At 40.1% G+C, this 23,550-nt stretch overlaps 1 protein-coding gene across 3 annotated transcripts in view; it reads right to left on the reverse strand.

The window, feature by feature from the left end:
- Positions 1-959: 959 nt before the first annotated feature.
- Positions 960-23,550, reverse strand: part of LOC137518833 (microtubule cross-linking factor 1-like) — a 229,369-nt gene continuing 206,778 nt past the window's right edge. For 2 of the 3 annotated variants that reach the window (XM_068237193.1, XM_068237192.1), the window contains 2 exons: positions 21,680-23,189; positions 960-2,017 (listed from right to left, as the gene is read on the reverse strand). In XM_068237193.1, the coding sequence (XP_068093294.1) occupies positions 1,829-2,017; positions 21,680-23,189 (1,699 nt within the window). In that variant the 3' untranslated portion in view covers positions 960-1,828. Of the gene's footprint in view, positions 2,018-16,830; positions 16,889-21,679; positions 23,190-23,550 lie in introns of all 3 variants that reach the window. The other variant, XM_068237194.1, reaches the window with a different exon arrangement.

Raw genomic sequence — 23,550 nt, forward strand, 5'->3', positions numbered from 1 at the left:
GTCCCTCGCCGCAGCTCTGGTGTCCCGGGACCCTCTCCACTGCAGATGCTGATCTTGCCAGGTCGACATCTAATGCGCCTGTGTAAACACACGGCCACACCACTCTCGATCACGTGGTCTGTAGCATTCTGCGCAGGCACAGTACTTCTGCACCTGCGCACAACGCTCCAGGCCATGTGAACACAAACTTGCATGGCACAGCCGCGCACAGACACAGAAGATGCCAACCTGGTGAGGTCGGCATCTGCAATGAGGGGATCCCGGGACACCAGCTGGGAGGGACTGATAGGCTGCCAGGGGCTGGAGGAAGCCCTGGGTAAGTAGATTTTGTGATGTTTCTTAACCCCAGACCTATCTTTTATGAATGTGGATCGTAGGATCTCAGCATCTTAGCCGGTTGGCTTGTGCAGCATTGGGAAACTTCAGCGAGAAATCCAATCCAGTTTCTATAATCCAAGGTTAACCAAGCACTTTGAGATGAAATTATTGCCATAGAAGTATAGATTAAGTATCTCTCTAAATTTGTTTTTTTTTTCTCTCTTTTTTCTCACGTTTAAAGCTGCACAAATCTGTAAATGAGTGACAGCGTTTTTGGGGTGCAGTCAGGAACCTTAAAACAAACTATTGCATTATGTAAATGTTATTTTTTCCTATTAGTGTGAAAGTGGTATGAGTTAACCACACTCTACTGAATTAGGTAAGAATGGAAGTTTTGACCACAGGAGGATAAAGCAGAATGATGACTTCACCAATATATTGCTGCACTTCAATACCCAGGCTATGTTGTTAAACTAAAGAGGAGAAAAGTGTGTGCAAGTTCAGGACAAACTGGGCGGTTTTTGATGGGCAAGACTATGCTTTTCATTGTCTACTCTTTAGCTTTAATCTATTTTTGGGTATAATTTAGCAGGCTGAGTATCTCTCCTGCAGAAACTAACAAGACAAGAATCAGATGTCTGTAAATGTTAAATATTTTATTGTCATAGCACAGTCTGGTACATATCTCTGAACACTATCCATTTACATTTCATTACATCTTAGCTATTCCATGAAACTTCACAGAGATTCATATGTGCCCAGCTGGCCGACAGTATTTTAAAAATTCATTTCCTGTGTCATCAGTGCAAGAGAAAGAAAAACTAACAATAAAATTACAGTACAGAAATTCACAACAATGTTACAGTAAAACTCTGATTCATTCGTATGAAGGGTGGTTGGCTACAGTACAGGAAAGATATTATGTACATGCACTAAAGTGCCCGTATCATCACCCAAGTGATACCGCTTTGCATACAGTCATCTTGATAAGACATATTTTGCCAGTATTTTCATAAAATACATTATCAGTTCAGTGAACCGAGAGGCTTTGCATTTTTCAATATAGCTTCAGTTAATATGAAGCACTTTCACAATCTAACGCATGTAGTAAAAATGTAAAAATAATACCAAAAGACTGAAACAACATACAAGTAATACAAAATAAAAAAAAATGATAAAAGCTAAAATGAAGAGGAAAGAGTGCAAAGGAATAAAAAGGCAGTCAGCACTGAGAGAGCATTCCTTTTCGTACTTGGTGGTTTTGCTTTTACATGTATATTTACTTTCTAGAGAAAGTTAGAAATGTGGGAATAGACATAATCATCTCACATAGACAATTAGATGTTCCATTGTAGAAAAACAACAACATATTTCACAGACTGAACATTTAGCAATTGCACATATCATTCCTTAGGTGGTAGAGGTCTCCTGTCTCCACTGGCAGAGACCGGACTGTGAAATGGAATTACACAGACTGGATTGTATGACTGGTAATTCATGCATGTTGTCATCAGTCTTCCCTTCCTCCTGCTTGTGTTTCCATTATCCCTGGTTCCTCGTGCAGATCACCACTAGAGGGAGCCCGGGAGGCAGTCGGGGAATGTGAAGCCCATCTGGAAGGCAGGCGTCGGTTAGCTGGTCTCTCTGGTCTCGAGAAACTGGATTCTAAGGGTGGAGCTAATGCTGAACAAGGCAGTTCCTTCACAACAGAAGAGAGCAAAGATTGAATTAATACGACTGAATAAATCAGAAGACACATCTGGTATATTGTTGCCCCATAGCCTTGTATATAAATCAGCCAGAAAAAAGTAACCCAATACAGTGGTTGAGGCTGCATGTAAAATCCACACTGGGGCCCTAAGCTCCTAAGTTATGCCACTGCCAATGGGAACTAACAATGTTAAGACAACATGAACCAGCTTATGAAAGGAAGATGGTGACCATTACTGGTGACTTATTCTTGAAAATATTAGCTTCTTGGCTGTAATGCTATCTGACTGTAAGACTCTCTGGCCCATAGGCCAGGCCAATATTAACTTTTTCGCACGAGTTTTCTGCTAGGTGATATTTTCAAACTTGTCAATAAAATGCCTTTTAAGCCACCTACAAGCAAACAAATACTCAGAATAATTTTGATAGTACTTTTTCACCTACTTTTTGATACTTTTTCAATTGCAAAGTGCTGAAAAATAATTTTAAAGTGAAGATGAAAAAGTATCACCTAGAAGAAAAGTCAGGAGAAAAAGTGGGTTGCATATGGGCCTTTATTGCTATAGGAGAGGGGAACTTTTATTGTTATTATTGACTATTTATCTAACTATTGGATGATTATTTAAGGGCACCAGCATTATCACTTTTTAGTGATTTTTAATTTCTTTTAACTTATTGATTACAGTTTGATTGCAATAAAGATTATGCGATTTGCAATTATAAAATTGGTCTGTGTGGTGCTGCCTTAACCTAGGTACACACAATACAATTTTCTGGCAGATGTACCTGCCAGATCAATTATTTCCAACATGTCCGATCTGAATTTTGATTGATTTTTTGATTTTCTGATTTTTTATTTTTTTTATCAATGTTCATAAAACTGAAAGAAAATCGATTAAACATGATTGGAAAAAAAAAAACAATCGGAAAATAAAAAAATTTATCCAAATTCAGATCGGACATGTTGAAAATAATCGATCTGGCAGGTAAATCTGCAGGAAAATTGTATGGTGTGTACCTAGCATTAGGGGACTCTTTCTTTTGTTCTGGATACATTGTCATTTAGGCCCTTAGCACACTCTGTACCTGTGATATTTATTATCTTTAAAGGATACCCGAAGTGACATGTGACAGGATGAGATAGACATGGGTATGTACAGTGCCTAGCACACAAATAACTATGCTTTGTTCCTTTTTTTCTTTCTCTGCCTGAAATAGTTAAATATCAGGTATGTAAGTGGCCGAATTAGTCCTGACTCAGACAGGAAGTGACTACAGTGTGACCCTCACTGATAATAAATTCCCTTTTTTACTTCTTTCTTGCTCTCAGAGGCTATTTTTCAGCTAGGAAAGTGTTTTTTTTCTTATCAGTGAGAGTCACACAGTAGTAACTTCCTGCCTGAGTCAGGACTGAGTCAGCCACTTACATACCTGAAATTTAACTCTTTCAGGCAGAGAAAGAAAAAAAGGTATACAGCATAGTTATTTGTCCTAGGCACTGTACATACCCATGTCTATCTCATCCTGTCACATGTCACTTTGGGTATCTTTTAATTTCCCTTCATATGGTGCTGGTCCAACTTTGAATGATTCACATGCTGCTTGAAAGGGACAGCTAACTGAGCTCCAGATAACTGAGATTCAACTGTACAAAGATGTTCCTTCCTCATCTCCAAGCCTATTTCACGCTCATTGAAGGCTGTATAATTCATCACAGAACACCCCCAGGAAGACTCGTGTAACGCTGAGCTATTAAATGTTACTACATCTGCAGAGTCACTGCCCTCTAGATATAAGTAGCAAATTACATATGGGCCAGTCTATTTAAAGTAAACCTATTGTAGAAAGAAAATGTATAATTCTCAGATTAATGCTCTGCAGGCAGCTAGTGACATCTACATACACTTTCAAATCAAAGTCCAACTCCAGCCTTACGCTTTTCAGTTTCAGCTAGACTATGTAAGTGCTATCTACATGTAATCAATGTGGGCTAGGTCACGTATATACTGAATGTTGCACTAAGGCTTGCTATTAGCCACACACAAAAATGACTATGTTGCATGCTGGAAAGGCTTGCCCTTTGTTTGATGAATGACAACAAATCTGCTCACCAGAAAGCCATGTGCTGCACTATTAAGCACAGTGCATGGAACCACAATGGCCATGCATGAAAGGAGTAAAGGCATGGATTGGTTGTGCATATCCACTGCATATCCGCTGCCCCATGTTAAGGCACAGTGCACTGGATGCAGTAAAAAAAAAAAGATCTTTACAGAAACAGAGGACAATCACAGAGTAGCCTTCAGAGCTAAAGAATGCTGAACTATTAAAATCAAGATGTTACTATTACTGTATATAAAGCTTTATTATAAGGACAGATTAGTAGTAATTCTGGCTTGTTAAAGGCCATGCGGTAACAAATACCAGAACATTTCACTGATGAACCAGAAACAAACCTGGAGGCAACTAAGCCAAGGTGAAGACACAGATCACAAGACAATGATATGCAATTAGCAATACCTACTTAGGATCCCGCAGAGAATTATGTATCAAGCTTATAATGGTAAATCCTTATAGCATTAGATCCTATTGGAATTATACATCAAGGTTTTAGTTTACTCAGAACTGATATTTAGGTTTTTGGTAGGTTTGGACAAATATATAAAGTCATCATGATAGAAATATGGGTGTTGAAGTGCTTCTTCCTTGGCTGTCATCCTGTGGCTCCCATGCCAGTGACTCACAACAAGCATGAAGAACTTCTCACATCACTGACTCCATGCTTGTTCCAGGCCTGCGACTCAGTTAGAGGGAAAGCTGTGGGATGAATGTTAAAAACCAGGAAGCTGGAAATATCTTGAAGCCCACCAGTGGAAGCTTTCATATTTGTGTGAAGACAAGATCATTTCAATTCATCTGTTTCTTATATCTCTTATGAACTATTGAGAAGAGAGATCTGTGTGTGGGTCTCCAAGTCTATACACTTGCTTTGGAAAACCTGAAAGGTAGATTATGCTGTGGGCCTGATTTACTTATGTCAAAAGTAGTGATGGTCATGTCTTGGGAGAACGCATGGAGAAGCATGTGATCAGTTTAGTCAGGTGATAGATATGTACTGTAAGTTTCTGTCTGAGCTGCTAATCTTGCTCCTGTGCTAAAGCAGGATGTGATCACAGCAAATCAGAGCTTTACAAATCTATCAGCTGATCAGACAAATCACATGCTTCTCCATGAGTTATCAGCTAAATGACCGTTTGTACACATGCCCGATTTGATGTCCAAATGACTGGTTGTTTGGAAAAATCCGCTTTGTGTACGCACCTTAGACATGATCATCACTAATCACTAGAGACCATGCAAGCTGTGGCTGGTTTCAGGAAAAAAAAAGTTTATGCTATGTCACACCAGACCATAAAAAGTTGTTGAGAGGTTTTAGTGGTTGTATAACTTCAGTTTTGTGCACACACCCATAGCCAGATCTTCCTTAAGGTGCGTACACATGTCGGATTTTTCTAAACGGTCATTCAGTTGATAACGATGGTTTTGGCGGATCGGTCAAATCCAGACTTATCAGCTGAATGACCGTTGGTACACATGCCCGATTTGACGTCCAAATGACCAGTCGTTCAGATGTCCAAACGACTGGTCGTTTAGAAAAATCTGACGTGTGTATGTACCACTATAATCAATCTATTACAGCTTTGGATCTTTTGAATGGCACTGCCAAATTCCAGGAACATGTTTCATTGTTGTCTTAAATAGTATGATGAGAGGTTAGAAACTTTTAGGGTTTTCTTTTATTGCTATTTATGTCCCCATTAGGGTAACTTTCTACCACTTCTGGTCTCTGGGTTCCCCACTGAAACATTTAGGCTTTAGTAAGAAAACTAGTGTTGTCCCAGAGACAGGAAAGAACAGAAAACAATAAAAATACTAGTTGGTGATTATAACTCTTCCCTCCTTTACTGAAAATGTTTTATATGTTACTGTCCCTTTCACTCTTGGCAAGATTTTCACACTTTCTGTCTACATAGAAAGTGATGGAATATGTCAAAGATAGGAACACAGGAAATAAAAAAAATGTATACCTAACCACACTATCCAAAACTAAAAAGGAAACTTCCTGGAATTTGGCTTTAAACTTTCTTCAATCCTTTCTATGGTCTGTTAATGATACCAGAAGGTTGATAACATCTGACACCTAATAACAAACAATCTGAATAAATCCAGACTAGATTTACAGATTTACCTGCATTGGTTCTTTTATTTAATGGAGTAAGTAAGGCTCCAATAAGGGTGGAAAGAAAACGTGGATCTACGATGGAAAGGTTATCACTGTTAGAGTCAAGAGGAGATATAAGACAAAACTGCACTTAGCAGAACCCATGGGCGTAGGAATAGGCCCTGCAGCCCCTGCGCCCGCGGGGGGGCCCGGCCCCCCCCTGGGGCCCGCTTGGGGCCGTTTTGTGGGTGCTGGAGGGGTGGCAGTATGAGGGGAAAGCCTTGCCCACAGTCGGCGGGGAGAGGGGTAGTTCCCCCCTCTCCCCTCCCCTCCAGCTCGTAAGTGTCTGTGGGGCTGTGGTGGGCAGCGAGTGGCGGGCAGATACATACCTGCTTCCGTGCGTTCCATCGGAGACTTCTCCCTCTAGCGGCTGACGTCACTTCCGAGCGGGCCCCAGGGGGGGGGGCATATTACGATTTTCTGGTGTCTGCTGCCCACATTACGATTTTCTGGTGTCTGCTGCCCTCATTACGATTTTCTGGTGTCTGCTGCCCACATTACGATTTTCAGGTGTCTGCTGCCCACATTACGATTTTCAGGTGTCTGCTGCCCTCGTTACGATTTTCAGGTGTCTGCTGCCCTCATTACGATTTTCAGGTGTCTGCTGCCCACATTGCGATTTTCAGGTGTCTGCTGCCCACATTGCGATTTTCTGGTGACTGCTGCCCACATGGCGATTTTCTGGTGACTGCTGCCCACATTGCGATTTTCTGGCCCACATTACGATTTTCTGGTGAACACTGCCCACGTTACGATTGTCTGGTGAATGCTGTCCACGTTACGATTTTCTGGTGAACGCTGCCCACATTACGATTTTCTGGCCCACATTACGATTTTCTGGTGAACACTGCCCAAGTTACGATTGTCTGGTGAATGCTGTCCATGTTACAATTTTCTGGTGAACTCTGCCCACATTACGATTTTCTGTCCCACATTACGATATTCTGGTGAACGCTGCCCACATTACGATTGTCTGGTAAATGCTGCCCACGTTACAATTTTCTGGTGACTGCTGCTCACGTTGCTATTTTCTGGTGACTGGTGCCCACATTACGATTTTCTGGTGAACTCTGCCCACATTATGATTTTCTAAAGGCCCACATTACGATTTTCTGGTGAACTCTGCCCACATTACGATTTTCTGGCCCACATTACGATTGTCTGGTAAAATGCTGCCCACTTTACAATTAATTTACAGTGAAACGCTGCCCCATTACGATTATTTGGCACCTATGGGGGGGGCCCCATCCAAATATTCGCAGGGGGGCCCAGTGATTTCTAGTTACGCCCCTGGCAGAACCACTTAATTCTATCAAGAAGTGAGAAATCCTATTTAAGTGTTTGATTTGTAAGGTTATGGATACACAAGGGGCGGACACAATAGAGAAACACAGCTGGCCAGTAGATCAAGTTGTTGAGCTCTCAAAACAGAATTTGCCTTCATAAAATGGAAGGTATTTGTGATTATTCCAGTAGAGTGAGCATATGAAGTCTCCCACAGTGCATCATTGCTAAATATGCAAATTATTCCTTTGTTGCCCCTGTAAGCTAAACATACCTCCAGAACCGATGAAATGCAATTATGTTTTATTAAGCTTGTTACCTTGAGGCTAGGAAAGCTACCAAGCAGCACTCTATAGCTAGCAGGAGGACTACTCCAATCGGAGAGTTCCATGAATATTGGTAGCAGAACATGGTATGTAGTTGGCTGCACCCATTTTAGGTGCTCTGAATATAGTCCAAAGCAGTAGGAATATGTGAGCTTCCTCAGTGCAGGTCTACTGTGGGTGTTAATAAAATTGTAGTAGAAAAGAACAAATTTGAACAAACCAATTTTAATGTTGAGGGTAAAAACCATGGAATAGCTTGATATATAACTCAGTGGGTGACACAAGTCCAACACATCACTGTTACAAGTGGTGACATCAAGGAGCACACAGTGAACACACAAGAATGCACTTTGTGACTAAAGGAAGGAGAGAAACATTATTATGATGTTAGTTTTGGAGAATGCAGGAGAGTTAGACGGCAGGGCCTGAAACAGCTTGAAGAGTAGTTTAGCTGGAAGATGTGATTTCAAACCAGTTACTGAAAATGACATGTTACCAGTGATGGCTAGGCACAGACAAGAGGGACTGGACATAAGACGATGCTGAATGAAAGATAGTGGGTGAAATGGTTATACATCAGTTAACTGCATGCTTTTAAAATATACACATGACAGGTCTGATCCTATGTGTGTCCTCAGGGCTCAGTATAACAATACAACAAGACCATTGAGAGGAAACACATGTGTGCTGCATATATGCTATAAGTCATCTACACCAGTGTGCCCCAATCCTCTCCTCCCGGACCCCCTGTCAGGGGGCAGAATTATAGTACTGTGAATCTTCCAAAGTTTCATTATATTAATACCATATAACTGATTTACATAGCAGACTTCATAACATTCACAGAAGAATAGGTGGAAAGCTCCAGCTTATCAGAGGAAAGGAGGATTAACTTCAGGTAACATATAGAGAGCCATATTTTCCAGCACACACCTTTCTTCCTGTCCAGGATTCCAATATAAGAAACCTACTAACTCACTTTCTTGCTTACTTGTGTTTCTAAGTATAGCTTACACAGGGCAATAGACATTGCTCACAACATGACTCTGATGTAAACCTTTTTATCCTCTGTGAAGATGTGAAGCAGACTTGAGTCCAGCTGTTCTTAGATCATTTTTAAACCACTGGAGTAAAAACTAAGAAATCTTTTTGGTGTTGTGGCTGGTGAGCTAATGTTTGTATACAGTAAGTGATCTAGGATTGGTGGTAGGTGGCTAGTGGAAAGTTACTTCCAATTGGTTTGCGGTTGCTCCCTGTCTCCATACCTTCACAAACCACAGTATTTTATTGAGATGGCAGTACATCATGTTTGAGTTTTCTTCGTTATTATCATAAATTATTTCAACAGGATGGGTTCCAGTTAAAAATAAAATCCTGAAGATCCTGAAGGGAATTGCACCAACACATACTGATGGTAAAGTTACATACTGCTTAGCTTTATCACCTAACCTACATTGTGAGGTTCCCCAAATAGCCACATGGAATCCCTGGTCTCTAAAGTCCAGCCTCAATCCAATTCACCCCAACTTCATCCTATACTAGTGTCTACACCAATACAGAGGCCGGGTCGTGTTCACATGGGGTGGAAGTGGGCCTACTATCAGGTTTAAGGTCATATTTTCAACCAATTTCAGGAACACAGCCTCTCATTTTTAAAGCGGATCTGAGATGAAAAACTAACTACAACAAGTAACTTGTCTATATATCTTATCTAAAGTTTAGACAGCAAATCTAGCTAAAAAAAGCTTTAACAGTTTACGATTATTTATTCCTGTGATACAATGACGGCAGCCATGTTTTGTTTGCCACATTACACAAAAGGCAAGCTGAAAGCATCTCCAGCCCTCAACCTGTGACAAATTCAGTCCCCTCTCCTCCTCCCCTCTGCCTCGTAACCTCCTCCTCCTCCTCCTGCCCAGACTGAGCTCCCGTAAGCCCTTGCTACAGTGCCAAGGCACTCTGGAAAAGCTGTGGGTGAGGCTGGTTTAGTTTATAGGGAATAAGAGTATTAAAACAAAACAAAAAAAGTATTTGGCTTGAGGAATGCCTTATAAATTATATGTAAGGAACACAATTATGCAATGAGTAAAAATTTATCTCGGATTCACTTTAAATATGCAAGTGTGGTAAGGGTGGAAGTGATGTGCAATATGCAGTTTTACCACCAGGTGCACCAAAATTGCCTTAAGTAGGGACTGATTAGGAATGTTGTTGGTATCTTGTTTCACAGAATGTCGAATGTTCACTTAAATTCTTAAAAAAAAAAAAAAGGTGTGTCTGCTTAGGTGTGTAGAAAACATGATCAGCTATGTATTCAGGCAAATTGTTACTGTTCACTGTTAGCTACTGAAAAGCCAAATGTAAGCTTACATCAATTGACTAGCACATGCTATGGATTCTCTACATTCTAGCATTGTTTGTCTACATCTTGGAAATACTGTAAAAGCAACCTGTCTCCATAATGAGAAAGAACCCATAGGTAAATAATATTGCGCATCTGGGAACACATAAATTGCTGCATATAGGGCAGTTTCTGACCTATTTGGTACCCTAAACAATGCAACCAGGGTGTCCACCCCCTCACTACACACACACATTGTTTAACTATAAGAATTGAATTTCTAAATTGAATTTCTAAACAATAAAAGAAGTGTTAATTGGACCCCAGAATATTTAGAGCACTGCCGCAGTGAAAAGTGGGTGTGACCACAAAAGATTGAGGGTTTGGCCACATACTGGCCATACTCAACACATTACTGGGCCACATGAAAGCATCATCGATCCCCATTCCACAGTGTCATACAACAAGATGTACACTTGTAAAATGTAAATTAAAAAAACAATGAAATACATAGCAAATTACTAAGCAAGCATGATGAGCAAATTTCAATGACAAAGATATTAACAGTAACAGGCAGATACAAATGACATGCAAATATTGCCAATTATGGGCAGTTATTTATACGCATATATTACCAACAATAGGCACATATCCATAACATGCAGATATTTTAGCAAAAGGCACATATCAATGACATGCAGATATTACCAAAGATAGGCAAACATCAATGGCATGCACAAAATACTAACATAAGGCACATATAGATGACAAATAGATATTACCTATGAAAAATAAATGATAAATTACAGGCAAGGAATGTCAGTGACAAGCAGATAGCAGTAGGTAGTTTCTAGTAGCAGGCAGGTAATGATCAGAAGATTCCAGTAGCAGCTGGGTAGTGATCGGTACATAATAGTGGCAAGCTGGTAGTAATGGGTAGATACTAGTGGCAAGTACGGTGGGTAGTGATAATTAGTTTTTTGTGGCAGGCAGGTAGTGATTAGTAGATCCTAGTGGCAGGCTAGTAGTGATCAGTAAGCAGGCAGTAGGTGACAGGTAGACGGTGCCAAGCAATATAACATGCCAAATAGAAGTTGGCAAGCATCAGATGTATATAAGGACCATTAAGATCCAAGTAGCAGTGGATATCAAGTTGCAACAGAGGTCAAGTTGCACTGCATGCTGAGCAGCACAGGGTGCAAAGTAGCATAAGGTGCCAAGTTGTAGTGGGTGTTAAGCAGCATAGGGTGCCAAGTTGCAGTTAAGTATTATAGGGTTTAAAGATGTAGTGAGTGCTAAGCAGCACTGGGTGCCTAGTAGTACAACTGTAAAGGCAAGGACAGCAGACCACAACAGAAGTTGGCCTGATGGTGCAACACTGTGCACTGAGTCTGTCTCTGACTGTGTCACTGACAGTGTGAGGTGCAGCAGTGCCTTCCTTGCTGCTGTTCAAAGCTTTTTACTTAGTTATCCCCAGCCACACTGTTGAAGAGTAGCAACAATACCTCAATGGCTGCTCTTCCCAACTAGCACTGCTGACCTACACACTGCCAATAACCTGAGTAGACTGGCTGGCCTTGTACAGGTGGGCCTGTGTCTGTGGGGGAACCCAGCATACACTTGGTGCTGCACACTGTGAATGCATGGCACTGATCTGATGGATTGGTGGGGGTGTCTTTTTGAAGCCTGAAAGAATACAGGGAGCTGCTACTATCCATGAGAGAGTGAACCATGCCCCTGAGACCAAATGGCACTCTAGACCTTGGCCTGTAATGTCTGTGCTGAAAAAAAACCAACCATGGTTGCAAAGATTCCCATTCAACGGCACAAAGCAACAACCTTCACTGTATGATTAAAGTGAAATTTCAATTTTGTTAAACACATTTCTATCATATGTATCAGTAGTGTATTGACCTTTCAGTAACACCCAAGGAACTCCTGTTTTCCTACATATGTAATTAGCTACACAGAGCAGGAAACACTGCCACTTTAGAGTATTATCACCAGCACTAATTGGAAAACTGACACACCCAATACTCACTATGCTGGCAAGAAGATTGATCTACACAGGTAGCTGCCACTGAAATAATAAATGTTGAGTGGAGGCACCCATACATAGATTAAAACAATCAACAGGAGTGCGACCAGCCAGTTCCTGATTCTAGCTACCTGGGCTTGCCTTTATGGTAGTTGTAGGTCCAGCAACCAACCATTGTGAGTACACTTCACTTATTTGCATCTGGGTATACTAGCAAACTACACTTATTTGGCTTATGGTCTTGCCGTGTATTTATCTGGTTCCTGTAGACATTCTGTGAACATTCAAAAATCACCCTTTTTCAATCCTCTGATATACTATAATGTTTACAAAATCCCTTGTGATATATAGCTCTGTAGTTAGGGGATTGCTTTTAATCAACACATGTGGACTATCACTTTTTTTTATGTATTTATTAGGTTTTGTTGCTTTTTTGAAAAAAAAAAAAACCATAATGATAATATAACAGTGACAATAGCTTCGATTTACAATCATTGAGTGATCTATCACTTTAAATAAGATTTGTCTGGATGAGAGCTGCATAAACTTTAAAACAATGTTGTCATGTGCTTGAGACAATTAATATTTTCAACTTTTTACCACTTTGTCCTCCTTGACGTATAAAAACGTCAAGGAGGACAGGCGCGCTCCCGCGCGCTCCCGCGGCCGATCGCGCGCGTGCACGCGCACTCCCGGCCGCGGAGTCGGTAGCCACGGAATCAATTTATCGGGCTATGGAGCCCGATCATTGATTCCTCTCCCCCGCTGAAAAAGCGACAGCTTCTCTCGGAAGCTTCGCTCTTTCTGAAGCTGTGTCTCTCTAAGCGTACATTGTACGCTTAGAGTGACGTCATGTAAAAAAAATCGAGATTGCCATCTTGTGGCCAAAAAGTAAAACTACAAGTAAATTAGAGATGTCGTGGACGCAGCGGTTTTAAAAGTAGCTCGCGAGCCGAAAAAGTGTGGGCCCCCCTCATGTAAATCAGGGAGAAGAAAGATTTTACAATGGGAAAACACTAACTAAGTCATTTATAAATAATTATTGTAAAAAGTAAGCAGTTTTTTAGTTACATTATTTTCACTGCAGTTTCCTCTTTAAAACTTTGCACAGTGTCCTGTGGTGCTTGTTGGAAAGCAATATAATTCTTCCCTATACTTATTTTTATTAACTATACCTCAGCAATGATGTCATTCTATTAAGTAATATTGAATACAGCACAAAGGAATCACATTGGTGTGGACAAACATGAATCTTAGGTAGGTAGGTAGGCTGTTTCATAGACATTTAATTTAATAAATATCGTGATCGTATTGATACACAGTGCATCTCTACTTACAGTGGCATGACCCGTAAATCCCCCCAAGGCTATTGTGACCTCTGCTGGTGAGGGGGAGCAGGCTGGACACAGGGCTGCTCCGGCCACTGGATGTAGTCACTGAAACTTGGACATGTCTGGATAACAGGGACCTGATCCGATGAGCAATTTTAAAGCTGCTGCATTGCAGACATGAAATAGCTGAGCCATAATGCTTGTGCAGTTATCTTTTAAATTGTAAAGTGCATTATTTATTTATTAGTGCCAGGAATGAAGGCCTAAGTGCATTAAAAACTGCAAGGGAATCAGGATTTGGTTTTGGTTGGCAGAGTTCTGACAAGGCACATGAATCCTACTTGGCTGAAGGGTTCACAGAGAACCAGGTCTGGCATTTTCCTAAAAATAACATGAGCTAAAATTGTCCTGTACTTTGGTATCTAAAATGTAAAGTAGCTAAAATTGTCCTGTACTTTGGTATCTAAAATGTAAAGTATAGTTGTACTTCTGTTAAAATTACAATACTGCCTATACTGCTTATTATAAGTTCACATGCCCCAGTTTGCTACCATGGTGAATGTCTGCTGTACACTTTGATGTACAGACCACCTCCAAATCACCATATTCCTGTATGAGTAGTGAAAATTCACCATGCAGATTGACCACTTCTTAAAGGGAAGGTCCAAGCAAAAAAAAAAAAATGAGTTTTACTTACCTGGGGCTTCTACCAGCCCCATGTAGCCATCCTGTGCCCTCGGAGTCACTCACTGCTGCTCCAGTCCCCCACTGGCAGCTTGCCGACCTCGGAGGTCAGGGCCACATTGCATAGATTTTTACGCATTCCAGCTAGTGCAGGAACAAAAATGTACGTGTTGCACCACTAACGTGTAAAAATGTATGCGTTTATGTTCCTGCACTAGCGGGAATGTGTAAAAATGTACGCAATTCGGCCCTGACCTCTGAGGTCAGAAAGCTGCCAGCGGGGGACTGGAGCAGCAGTGAGTGACTACGAGGGCACAGGATGGCTTCATGGGGCTGGTAGAAGCCCCAGGTAAGTGAAGCTCATTTTTTTTTTTTGCTTGGACCTTCCCTTTAAAGGAAACAATATAAAATGTTGAGTTATTTAAAAAAAAAAAAAAAAACAATCGATAATGTGATCATTCATGATCAATTGGACCCTTCTCTATTTATATTAAATACATTATGAATAATATCATTAATGGGCACCTTTATGGGCTTTACCTTCTGTAGAGAAAGAGAACGCTGCATTTTTGTTATGAAAAAATGTATGTTTTTTTTAGATTTTTTTGTTGTTGTTTACAGTAATTATAAAAATGTTTTGGGGATACCTGCCAGAAATATACTACCTCTGACACATGCAGACATCGGGCTATTAATAAGCAGAAACCCATGCAGTGTGTAGGACTACCTAAGCTGAGAAAGTGCCTTATTGTGGGTGGGGGAGGGCAGCAAAGCCTCCATTGTCACAAAGCATTGTGCCCAGTGATGATGGGTTGGTTGATGTGGAATGTTGATGGCCTGGTGTGGTACATTATGGTACTATTGCCCTGATACTGGAGAGCTCAGATAAGCTTCCTTACCCAGGTTAATGAGTACCGGATACTCTGAAAGCACACAATAATGGGAGATAGAAATGAAGGGGTCAAAATACCGTCTCCATTAGTTTATAGTCCACACAAACGCTTGCACCTGTTTTTTTTAGGTTAAAATGGGGACCTTCGGTTTGTACTCAATGCTCAGATGTTAAAGTATAGACAAAGGTAGAATGAAATAAAAAAAATATAGATTTACCTACAAAGAATGAATTCTCTGTATCATCCTGAGGCTTCCAGTGTCCTCCTCACCCCACAGTTGTCACATGTGGACCTCCGGAAAATATCCAACAAGAGCTTGTCTATTGTGGATGTGGCCATAATGCACCTGCATGAGTATGGCCACACCTGTGCAGTAAGCCAGAACCACTCTATGTACTGCGCAGGCCTGGCTGTACACAAGTGGGTGCAGCATGGTACTGCTCACGCACAAAGAGAAGCGCTGCTGTGTACTTCCAGACGGTTCCAGGCAGCGGCGCCGGTCTCGAGGAGTTCACCATAAGCCTCTGAAAAACACACTCTTCATAAGTAGCTATCTTTTTTGGTTAGCATCCACTTCAGATTGGGTGCAGCATCTGTTCAGCTACAGCTCTGGTCTGTGCTTAAGACAGCTAATTTCTATGCCACCATAAGCCATAATGTGAATTACGGCTATAGCGGTGCTCAGTGACTAATTTGGACGTTGGAGTTCAAAGTAGAAAAAAAAACAAGGCGATTAGGCTGCCAGCAATAGCCGGTGCCCAAATTACAAGTCCCTCTGAGTTGTTAAAACTCGGATGGGTAATAGCAATAACCTCACACCGGACTTTCAGCAGGTGCAGGGTGAGCCGCCTACGGCTTCACTCTGCGCCTAAATTTTGCCACATCGATTTTGAATGTATGCGCTGTGCTGAGCAGAGTCTGCATGGGAGCTGGCAGAAGAAACCCAGCAATTCCTATAGATCAGCACTCCATGCTTCACTGCCTGTGCACTGTTCAGACAGGATAATGGAAGACTAAAAAACCTTGAATGAGCATACCCTTGAAGTATCCCACATATCCAGACAAAATTTAATAGGAGACTAAAAAAACAGTGGGAGAATGATGGGAAAATAAATGGGAATTAAAATGCTTAAAACAAGTGTACCATAGCTTTAGATCAAGGATAATGAGGAACCTGAAAAATAAGTATGCTGGCTGCTAAAATCTCTAGGTTACAGCAATTTAGGCCACAAGAGACTTGCTTTAATATTACGTACCATCAATCCAGTACATTATCTATTGAAAAAAATAGGTATAGTTACGCTAGCTGGCCTATATAATGCACACTCACGCTGACCTACATTTATCTCCACACTAACCATGGAAGTCAGTATTTAACCTAAAGTCCTCCCTCGTAAGCTATGCCTATAAATAACAGCTGTTCAGTTTGTAACTATATTTAAAGTAGTGACTTATAAAGTAATGTCTGTATGCAGCACGGAGGCCGATCCATGGCAGAGATCATTTTGTTAGATAGCTGTACATCTGTGTCCACATCCATTTACGCTGGCAATGATCCAAAACAGTATTCAAAAGTTCTCCAGTGAGACAAAAAGTGCAAACAAGTGATAAACTAGGACTTACAGCTGTGTAGCAGGCATAGTTAGAGTCCCCATGGGGCAGTTAGTAAGACAGTTTGGTTCTAGACAGGATAGACAGAAAGAAAGCAAATAGATTGAAAAAGGAATTAAAGCAAATAGTCAGTATTTGTAGATTTCAGCAGAGGGACATTTCCTACTTTGTACACTGTCTGTCTGCAAGAGTTATCAGGATAGAAGTATTGATTAATGTTAGTACACGGCAAACAAAGTTACACATACAGCAAACATGAAGTCGGAGTTCTGTTGACAGGTGGCCATGTATTTTCGAGGTTGATTATACAGTACATTATAAAAGACTGATGTTGACACAGCTCATGTTACCAGAGTGTTGCTTTCAAAGGATGATAAAAAAAATGTTTTAACTGCTAACTTAATTTACTAAGGCAAAGACAATTGTGCCAATCACAGCATTCCACAGCAACCAATGAGAACATTTTTCATTGCATAATAATTACATCAAACTAGTGGAGACAGGGATCTTTTTCCTATGATTACTGTACATCAACGATTTTCTCAAGATAAGGCATATACAGTATATAAAGAATAACTCCACTACTACCATTCAGTAGCGTATGTGATTTCTCACCTCAGTGCCATATATAACCTATTTATATCATCATCTATTGTTTGGCCATTGGTCAAGATTTTTTACATCTGCTGGACTCTGCGTTTTGAGCTGTACAGACAGAAGTCCAAAACATTTTCTTTAGATGTGTGCTTTACATGCATGCATGTGTTTATGCAAATATATCTACTTTTAATATATATAGAAAGACTGCTGTGCATTTGTATACTGTATGCACTTTTCCATTTTGCTATAGTTTGTGTTACTGTACCAGTGTGACCACACTGATTGTTCTCCCCATGCTGTATAATGGCATTGTGTCCAGACAGGTAATTATATTACATCATTCATATTTTTCAAATAAAGATTGTTGCTATTTTAATAAAACCCATCCTTCTTGGTATATATCACTCACACGGTCTATCCAGTTATAGATGTGGTATTTTTTTGTGTCTGACTTCTCACAAAATATTATTTTTTGTTTTCAAATCAAGTGCACAACTTCGTGTGCATACATTGGTATGTGGTCACACAGCCCATCAGGTTATAAAGAGCTTCTTTATTTTCTTTTGTGCCTGATGTGTCACAAGCTAGTGTTGCAGTTGATAAAATTAAAGGACCACTGCCGCGAAAATCTTAAAATTTAAAATATATGTAAAAACATATAAATAAGAAGTACATTTCTTCCAAAGTAAAATGAGCAATCAATTATTTTTCTCCTATGTTGCTGTCACTTACAGTAAGTAGCAGAAATCTGACATTGCTGACAGGTTTTGGGCTAGTCCATCTCCTCATGGGGGATTCTCAGAGTTTTCATTATTTTCAAAAGCACTTAGTGAAAAGCACTTAGTAAATGGCAGTTGCTCAGTCTAACTGCCAAAAAAATGTGCAGCGATCAGGCTGGCTGTCCAGCATGTTTCTATAAATCCTTTTCAGGGATTGTCTAGGGCTCTAGGTCTCTCTCACCGCCGCATGTCAGCGCACGCGCACTCGCCCGTCACCCTCCCCCCGCACCCTGCCCTCCTCCTGTCAGCTACACATGCACAGTAGCCAAAACACACAGGACAGGAGGATGACGCAGGGACAGTTAGGGTTTCATTACATAGGATAAAGGCAATGCTGGGAATCCCCTATGAAGAGATTGACTAGCCCAAAACCTGTCAGTTCTGTCAGTTTTCTAATACCTACTGTAAGTGGTAGCAACATAGGAAAAAAGTAATGTATGGCTCATTTTACTTTGTATGTGTTTATATGTATTTTAAATGTTACATTTTTTCGCGATAGTGGTCCTTTAAATACGCAAACCTGACATTTTAATTCTCCTTTATGGCATTCAAAACTTATAAATAAAGATATGCTTTTTAAGCATACCTAAAGAAGTGGGCAGCTAGGATAGTAGTGGGTGTGTGGTAGGGGATGAGAGTATGCTCAATCAGTCCCATGACAACAAGTTGTAACATGCTTCACATAGGCCATGCATACCTGCCAGTACTTTGGCAAGGTGGTAAAGTAGTAGAGCGGTTGACCTTTCATGGGTCACTTCAAACCATCTCCTTGTCCTTCCAGCCACAGGCAGTTTATAGTTAGTGATGAACAGCTTCCCTCTACCTCATCCCTTTCCAAAACCTAAACACCCTCTGAAGCTGGTGAAAAAAGTGTAGTCTCCAGTATCGTTTTTAGAATTCTGAGGGTTCTCAACAAACAGGAGAGGACAAAGTCACTGAATGCAGTGATGTCAAATTTGTACCTTCCTCTCAATAAGACAAGGACCAGGCAAAGGAGGAGTAAGATGGGTCAGAATCTGCAGTCAGCTCTCCACAGGTCACAAAAATGGGAAGCAAAGACATGCAGAAACTACGGTTACAGATATGCGCTTAATATGAACTTGATTACAGTCCGAAAAAGGAAGAGGAGGGAGGAGATGAAAAGGTGCTTAGAGGCATGGGCCAGAGGTATGTTGAAGAGGAAGTTGCAAAGCAGTAAAGATACAAGGAGAGAGCAGGTTGCCTAAAAGCTGCAGTATCAGGCAGCAGCACGTCATGCCATTGTACTATAACACCAGGGTTGGACCACTAGTTAGCTTGTATAAAGGGTTTTTGCTGTGTGGGTGTGTTTTAATACTTTAGCCTCTCACATAACTGTTGTCATCTGTAACACCTGTGCTTGGTATGCGCCACCAATTCCAATCCACCACCCAGCTTGGCAGAAGACCTATTTCACCAAGAGAATGGTCCAATAGCTAAAGTCTGAAGAACATACATTTGTGATGCAGGCCCTCTATGCTGCAAGTTGGAAAAGGTGTTCAATGCACTTGGATGGGTGGTGACTGGCACACACACACACCTATTAACTTGTAATATGACAAGCCTTGTATCTCAGATGACTTCCACACCCTCCAGGCAGAAGAGGTGCAGCCTACTGCACATTATTTGTCTATAACAGAGAATATATTTACAAAAATAAGACCACATACTCTTCCCTCAAGGAATACTGGTCCTCTTGTTGTCTACAGCTTATCTGTGATAAATCTGAACTACAAATTAATGCTAGAAGCCACTAATACAATGCTAACATATTCTTGAACAGGGACATCTGAAAATACCAAGTTAGGCCAGAAAACCACTAGGAGCGATTTCTAAGCACTAGTTATTTGAAAATGCTCTTGTTAATGCAATGCTATGGAGGATTTTTATAAAATCACATCGCTCAAGTGGATCACACCCATAGCATAACATTAGCAAGAGTTTTCAAACCGCAAAGCACTCAGAAAATCGCTCCTAGTGGATTTCTGGCCTTAGGCTTGCTGTCAAACAACTAAGATTGGTTGTGCAATTTCTTAATAGCTGCATTGTTTGCTGTGGTATTGCTGTACTTTTTTTTAATGCATATTATGACATCCACTAAAAAATGAAAGCATGCCAAAAACTACTTATCAAGTCACATTCATCTATTTTTTTTTCTATTTGTACAGTGCATACTATTTTTTCATAATAACATGCTACATATCTGACAATCTTTATTTGGTAAAACAACTGCACACAATGTAAATATCTTAAATTTTCAACTCATGTAAGTTAAGCTCACATTAACAGAAATGTTGCCAAATCCAGCAAAATGAAGCAAAAAACTGCTCTCTCTGACCTTATTTGCAAACGTTTTTGCTACAGATGTTACAAATGTTAACACAGAATAAGAGCATTGCATGTTGCTCACAAAGAAAAGTCTTCCTGATCAGTAACATATAGGAAGTTAGTATGCTATTATATTGGAAGTTACTATGCAAAGTTAGCATACAAAATGTCCGTACTACTAAACATGAACAATGTGGATTCTTCAGTTGGAGGAACCTGCTTCTGTGTCCCAGCAAATGAGTCACAGAGAAATTTAGGGTGTCGAGTAATGGTGGCCCAGCAATAAACAACAGACTGAAAAAAGTTTGGCATGCCCACCAAACAATGGATTAGTTCAACATATTGGGTTAGAGGAATAGCATGTGGAATTAAGAATCTCAAAAAATACTTGGTCCTGTTCGTTATGTGTATATAAATATATATATATATATATATATATATATATATATATATATATATATATATATATATATATATATATATATATATATCGCTCTCAAAAAATACTTGGTCCTGTTTGTTAAGTAGATTATATATATATATATATATATATATATATATATATATATATATGAAATGTGTTAATAGCATAGTTACCCTTTAATGTGTGGTCTGCTCTCAAAATCAGACATACCTTTTTGAGAGCAGGGGCCATATGCAATTCACTTTTCCTCCTTAGTTTTCTCCAAGTTGACATTTTTAAACTTGTCAATAAAATGCCTTTTAAGCCACCATAAAGCAAGAAAATGCTCAAAATAATTTTGATAGTACTTTTTCAACTTCTTTTGGGTACATTTTTAGTTGAAAAGTGCTAGAAAGTGATTTTAAATTGAAAATGAAAAATTATCTCCTAGGAGAAAACTCAGGTGAAAAAGTGAATTGCATATGGCCCCAGATATCATAAGTGCTGTACTGTATTTTATCCCATGTTTGATGCATGAGTATAACCCTTATTTGAGTTCTGCGAGAGAGTATGAGGGCCTACTTAAAGAAATGTAATAAACTATTATTTCAAAATATACAAATTGGATAATAATTACATAAAATTCACAATTCACAACAGCACATTTGAAGGTTTTCTACTTGCTTTAAACATGTTTGACAAATATAAAAAAAAAACTGAAGAAGGACCTTACCTCAATATTTCCTTGTTCAATTTTTAATATTTCTGCAGCTGTGTGGTCTCTGTAAGCTCTAGTTGGACTGCTTGGTATTAGTTTTTGATCTTCTAAGATTTTCTTGTTTAATATTCTGGCAGCATTCTCTGGTAGTGAGTAACCAGGTGGAGTAGAAAGGTCTTGTTTAGAGGTGGCATCACCATATTGATCCCTTTGAAGATCTACAATAATATGGACAGGACTTGGAGATCTCCCCCTGACATCTATGTACAATTCAGGCATGGTTACAAAGTCTTGTTTGGCTTCTGCTGATCTAGATCTGCTAATAGGCCTTGGTATTTTTTGCAAATGGTCACAATTTACAGGGGTGTGGTCAATTATATTGAACAAACTTGAAAGACCATCATTAATAGTGGTATGAACAGGGCTTTCTCTGGTTGTAGTTGACCTGGCCCATGCAGATTCATTAAACCCTTTTTGGGGAGTCCCTGATGCGGAACGACTAGCTTGCTGATCTACTTTCAGAAGTGCTTTCTTCTGCAGTTTGGGAGAGCCATATTTTGGAGAGCAACAACTTCGCTCAAACTTTGCCTGAACCTTTTCAATAGCTGGAGATACTTGCCTATTCCTCAGACTGCGTGAAGGTGATGATATAGGAGTTAAACCTCCTCTTGGTGTCAGACACTTATGTGGACTGCTGGTAATGCTTCGTAATGCATCAGTTTGAAGACCAACACTAATGGTTTGAGTTGTTTGTGTTCCTTTGCTATTTAAACCATTGGTCTGACATGCAATGTCTCTAAACTGAGATTCTACTGAATTTGATCGAATTGCATTTCTGACAGAATTAGCTACTTCTTTCATGTCATCACTCATGTTTCTTGACAACTCTATATTGTGCAAAGAAGATGCGAAACTGACTGTAGTGCAAACAGGACGGTCCATAGGGTGTAGGCCACTGTCATTAAAGTCTTTGTGGTGTTTATCAAGATCACAAGGCCATCTCCCAAACACCTCTGAACCACAATTGTCGGTTTCAGACATATTAACCTTGGACTTGGTTGCAGACAAAAGTAAATCTGGGTCTAGCTGTTTGTTTTCTTCGCTGTTTGCAGATTTGTCAAACCTGCGAACCACTGGTGGGCTGTGCAAGACTCTAACCCCTATTCTTTCAGCACCGTGACTTTGAGGAAGCTGCTTCTGGCAGTGGTTTGGGCTTGTCAAAGTGTTTGTTGTCATAGTAACAGTAGTAGTAAGGAACCATGAAGATGATTGGAATGTTTCAGAAACTGTTTCAGATTCAATTTTCCCATTTCCCTGTCTCTCCCCACTTAGTAATTTATCACCCTGGCCTACATTGCTGTATTCCCAATTCTTGTTAAACTCTTCAATATACTTCAAATCATCAGGCGACAAGGGCGGCGTTAACTCATCCTTGTCACCAGAAAGCTCTTCATTCTTGTCCGGAAGAAAAGGGGAGCTCTCCATCAATCGATGAAATTCAGACATGGAAGAAACAGACATGACCCTATAAAACATAAAGGTTATGTAATAATTCAGTAGGGTGGCTCTACCCCGGATCTTCTATGCTATATAGGACAGCTAACATGCATGACTACAAGGTATGCATGCAGGACTTAAGAAATAGATAAACCGGTTAAAGTGAACCTGAGGTGAAAAAAAAACAAAAACAATTGCATCTATCAGCCTACTCAAAAAAAAAATGATTTTTTTAAAATGTCCCATGGTTTTATTTTATGTTTAAACATTTACAAAGTAGATTTAATGTTTTATCATCTCTGCTCAATGACTGTCTAAGTGTCCCAGAGATACAATTCATGAACTATTGACCTATTTTTTATCTATCCCCCTTTCTAAGAAGTTGTTCT

Source organism: Hyperolius riggenbachi, chromosome 5 (assembly GCF_040937935.1).
Source record: "Hyperolius riggenbachi isolate aHypRig1 chromosome 5, aHypRig1.pri, whole genome shotgun sequence".
NCBI lineage: Eukaryota > Metazoa > Chordata > Amphibia > Anura > Hyperoliidae > Hyperolius > Hyperolius riggenbachi.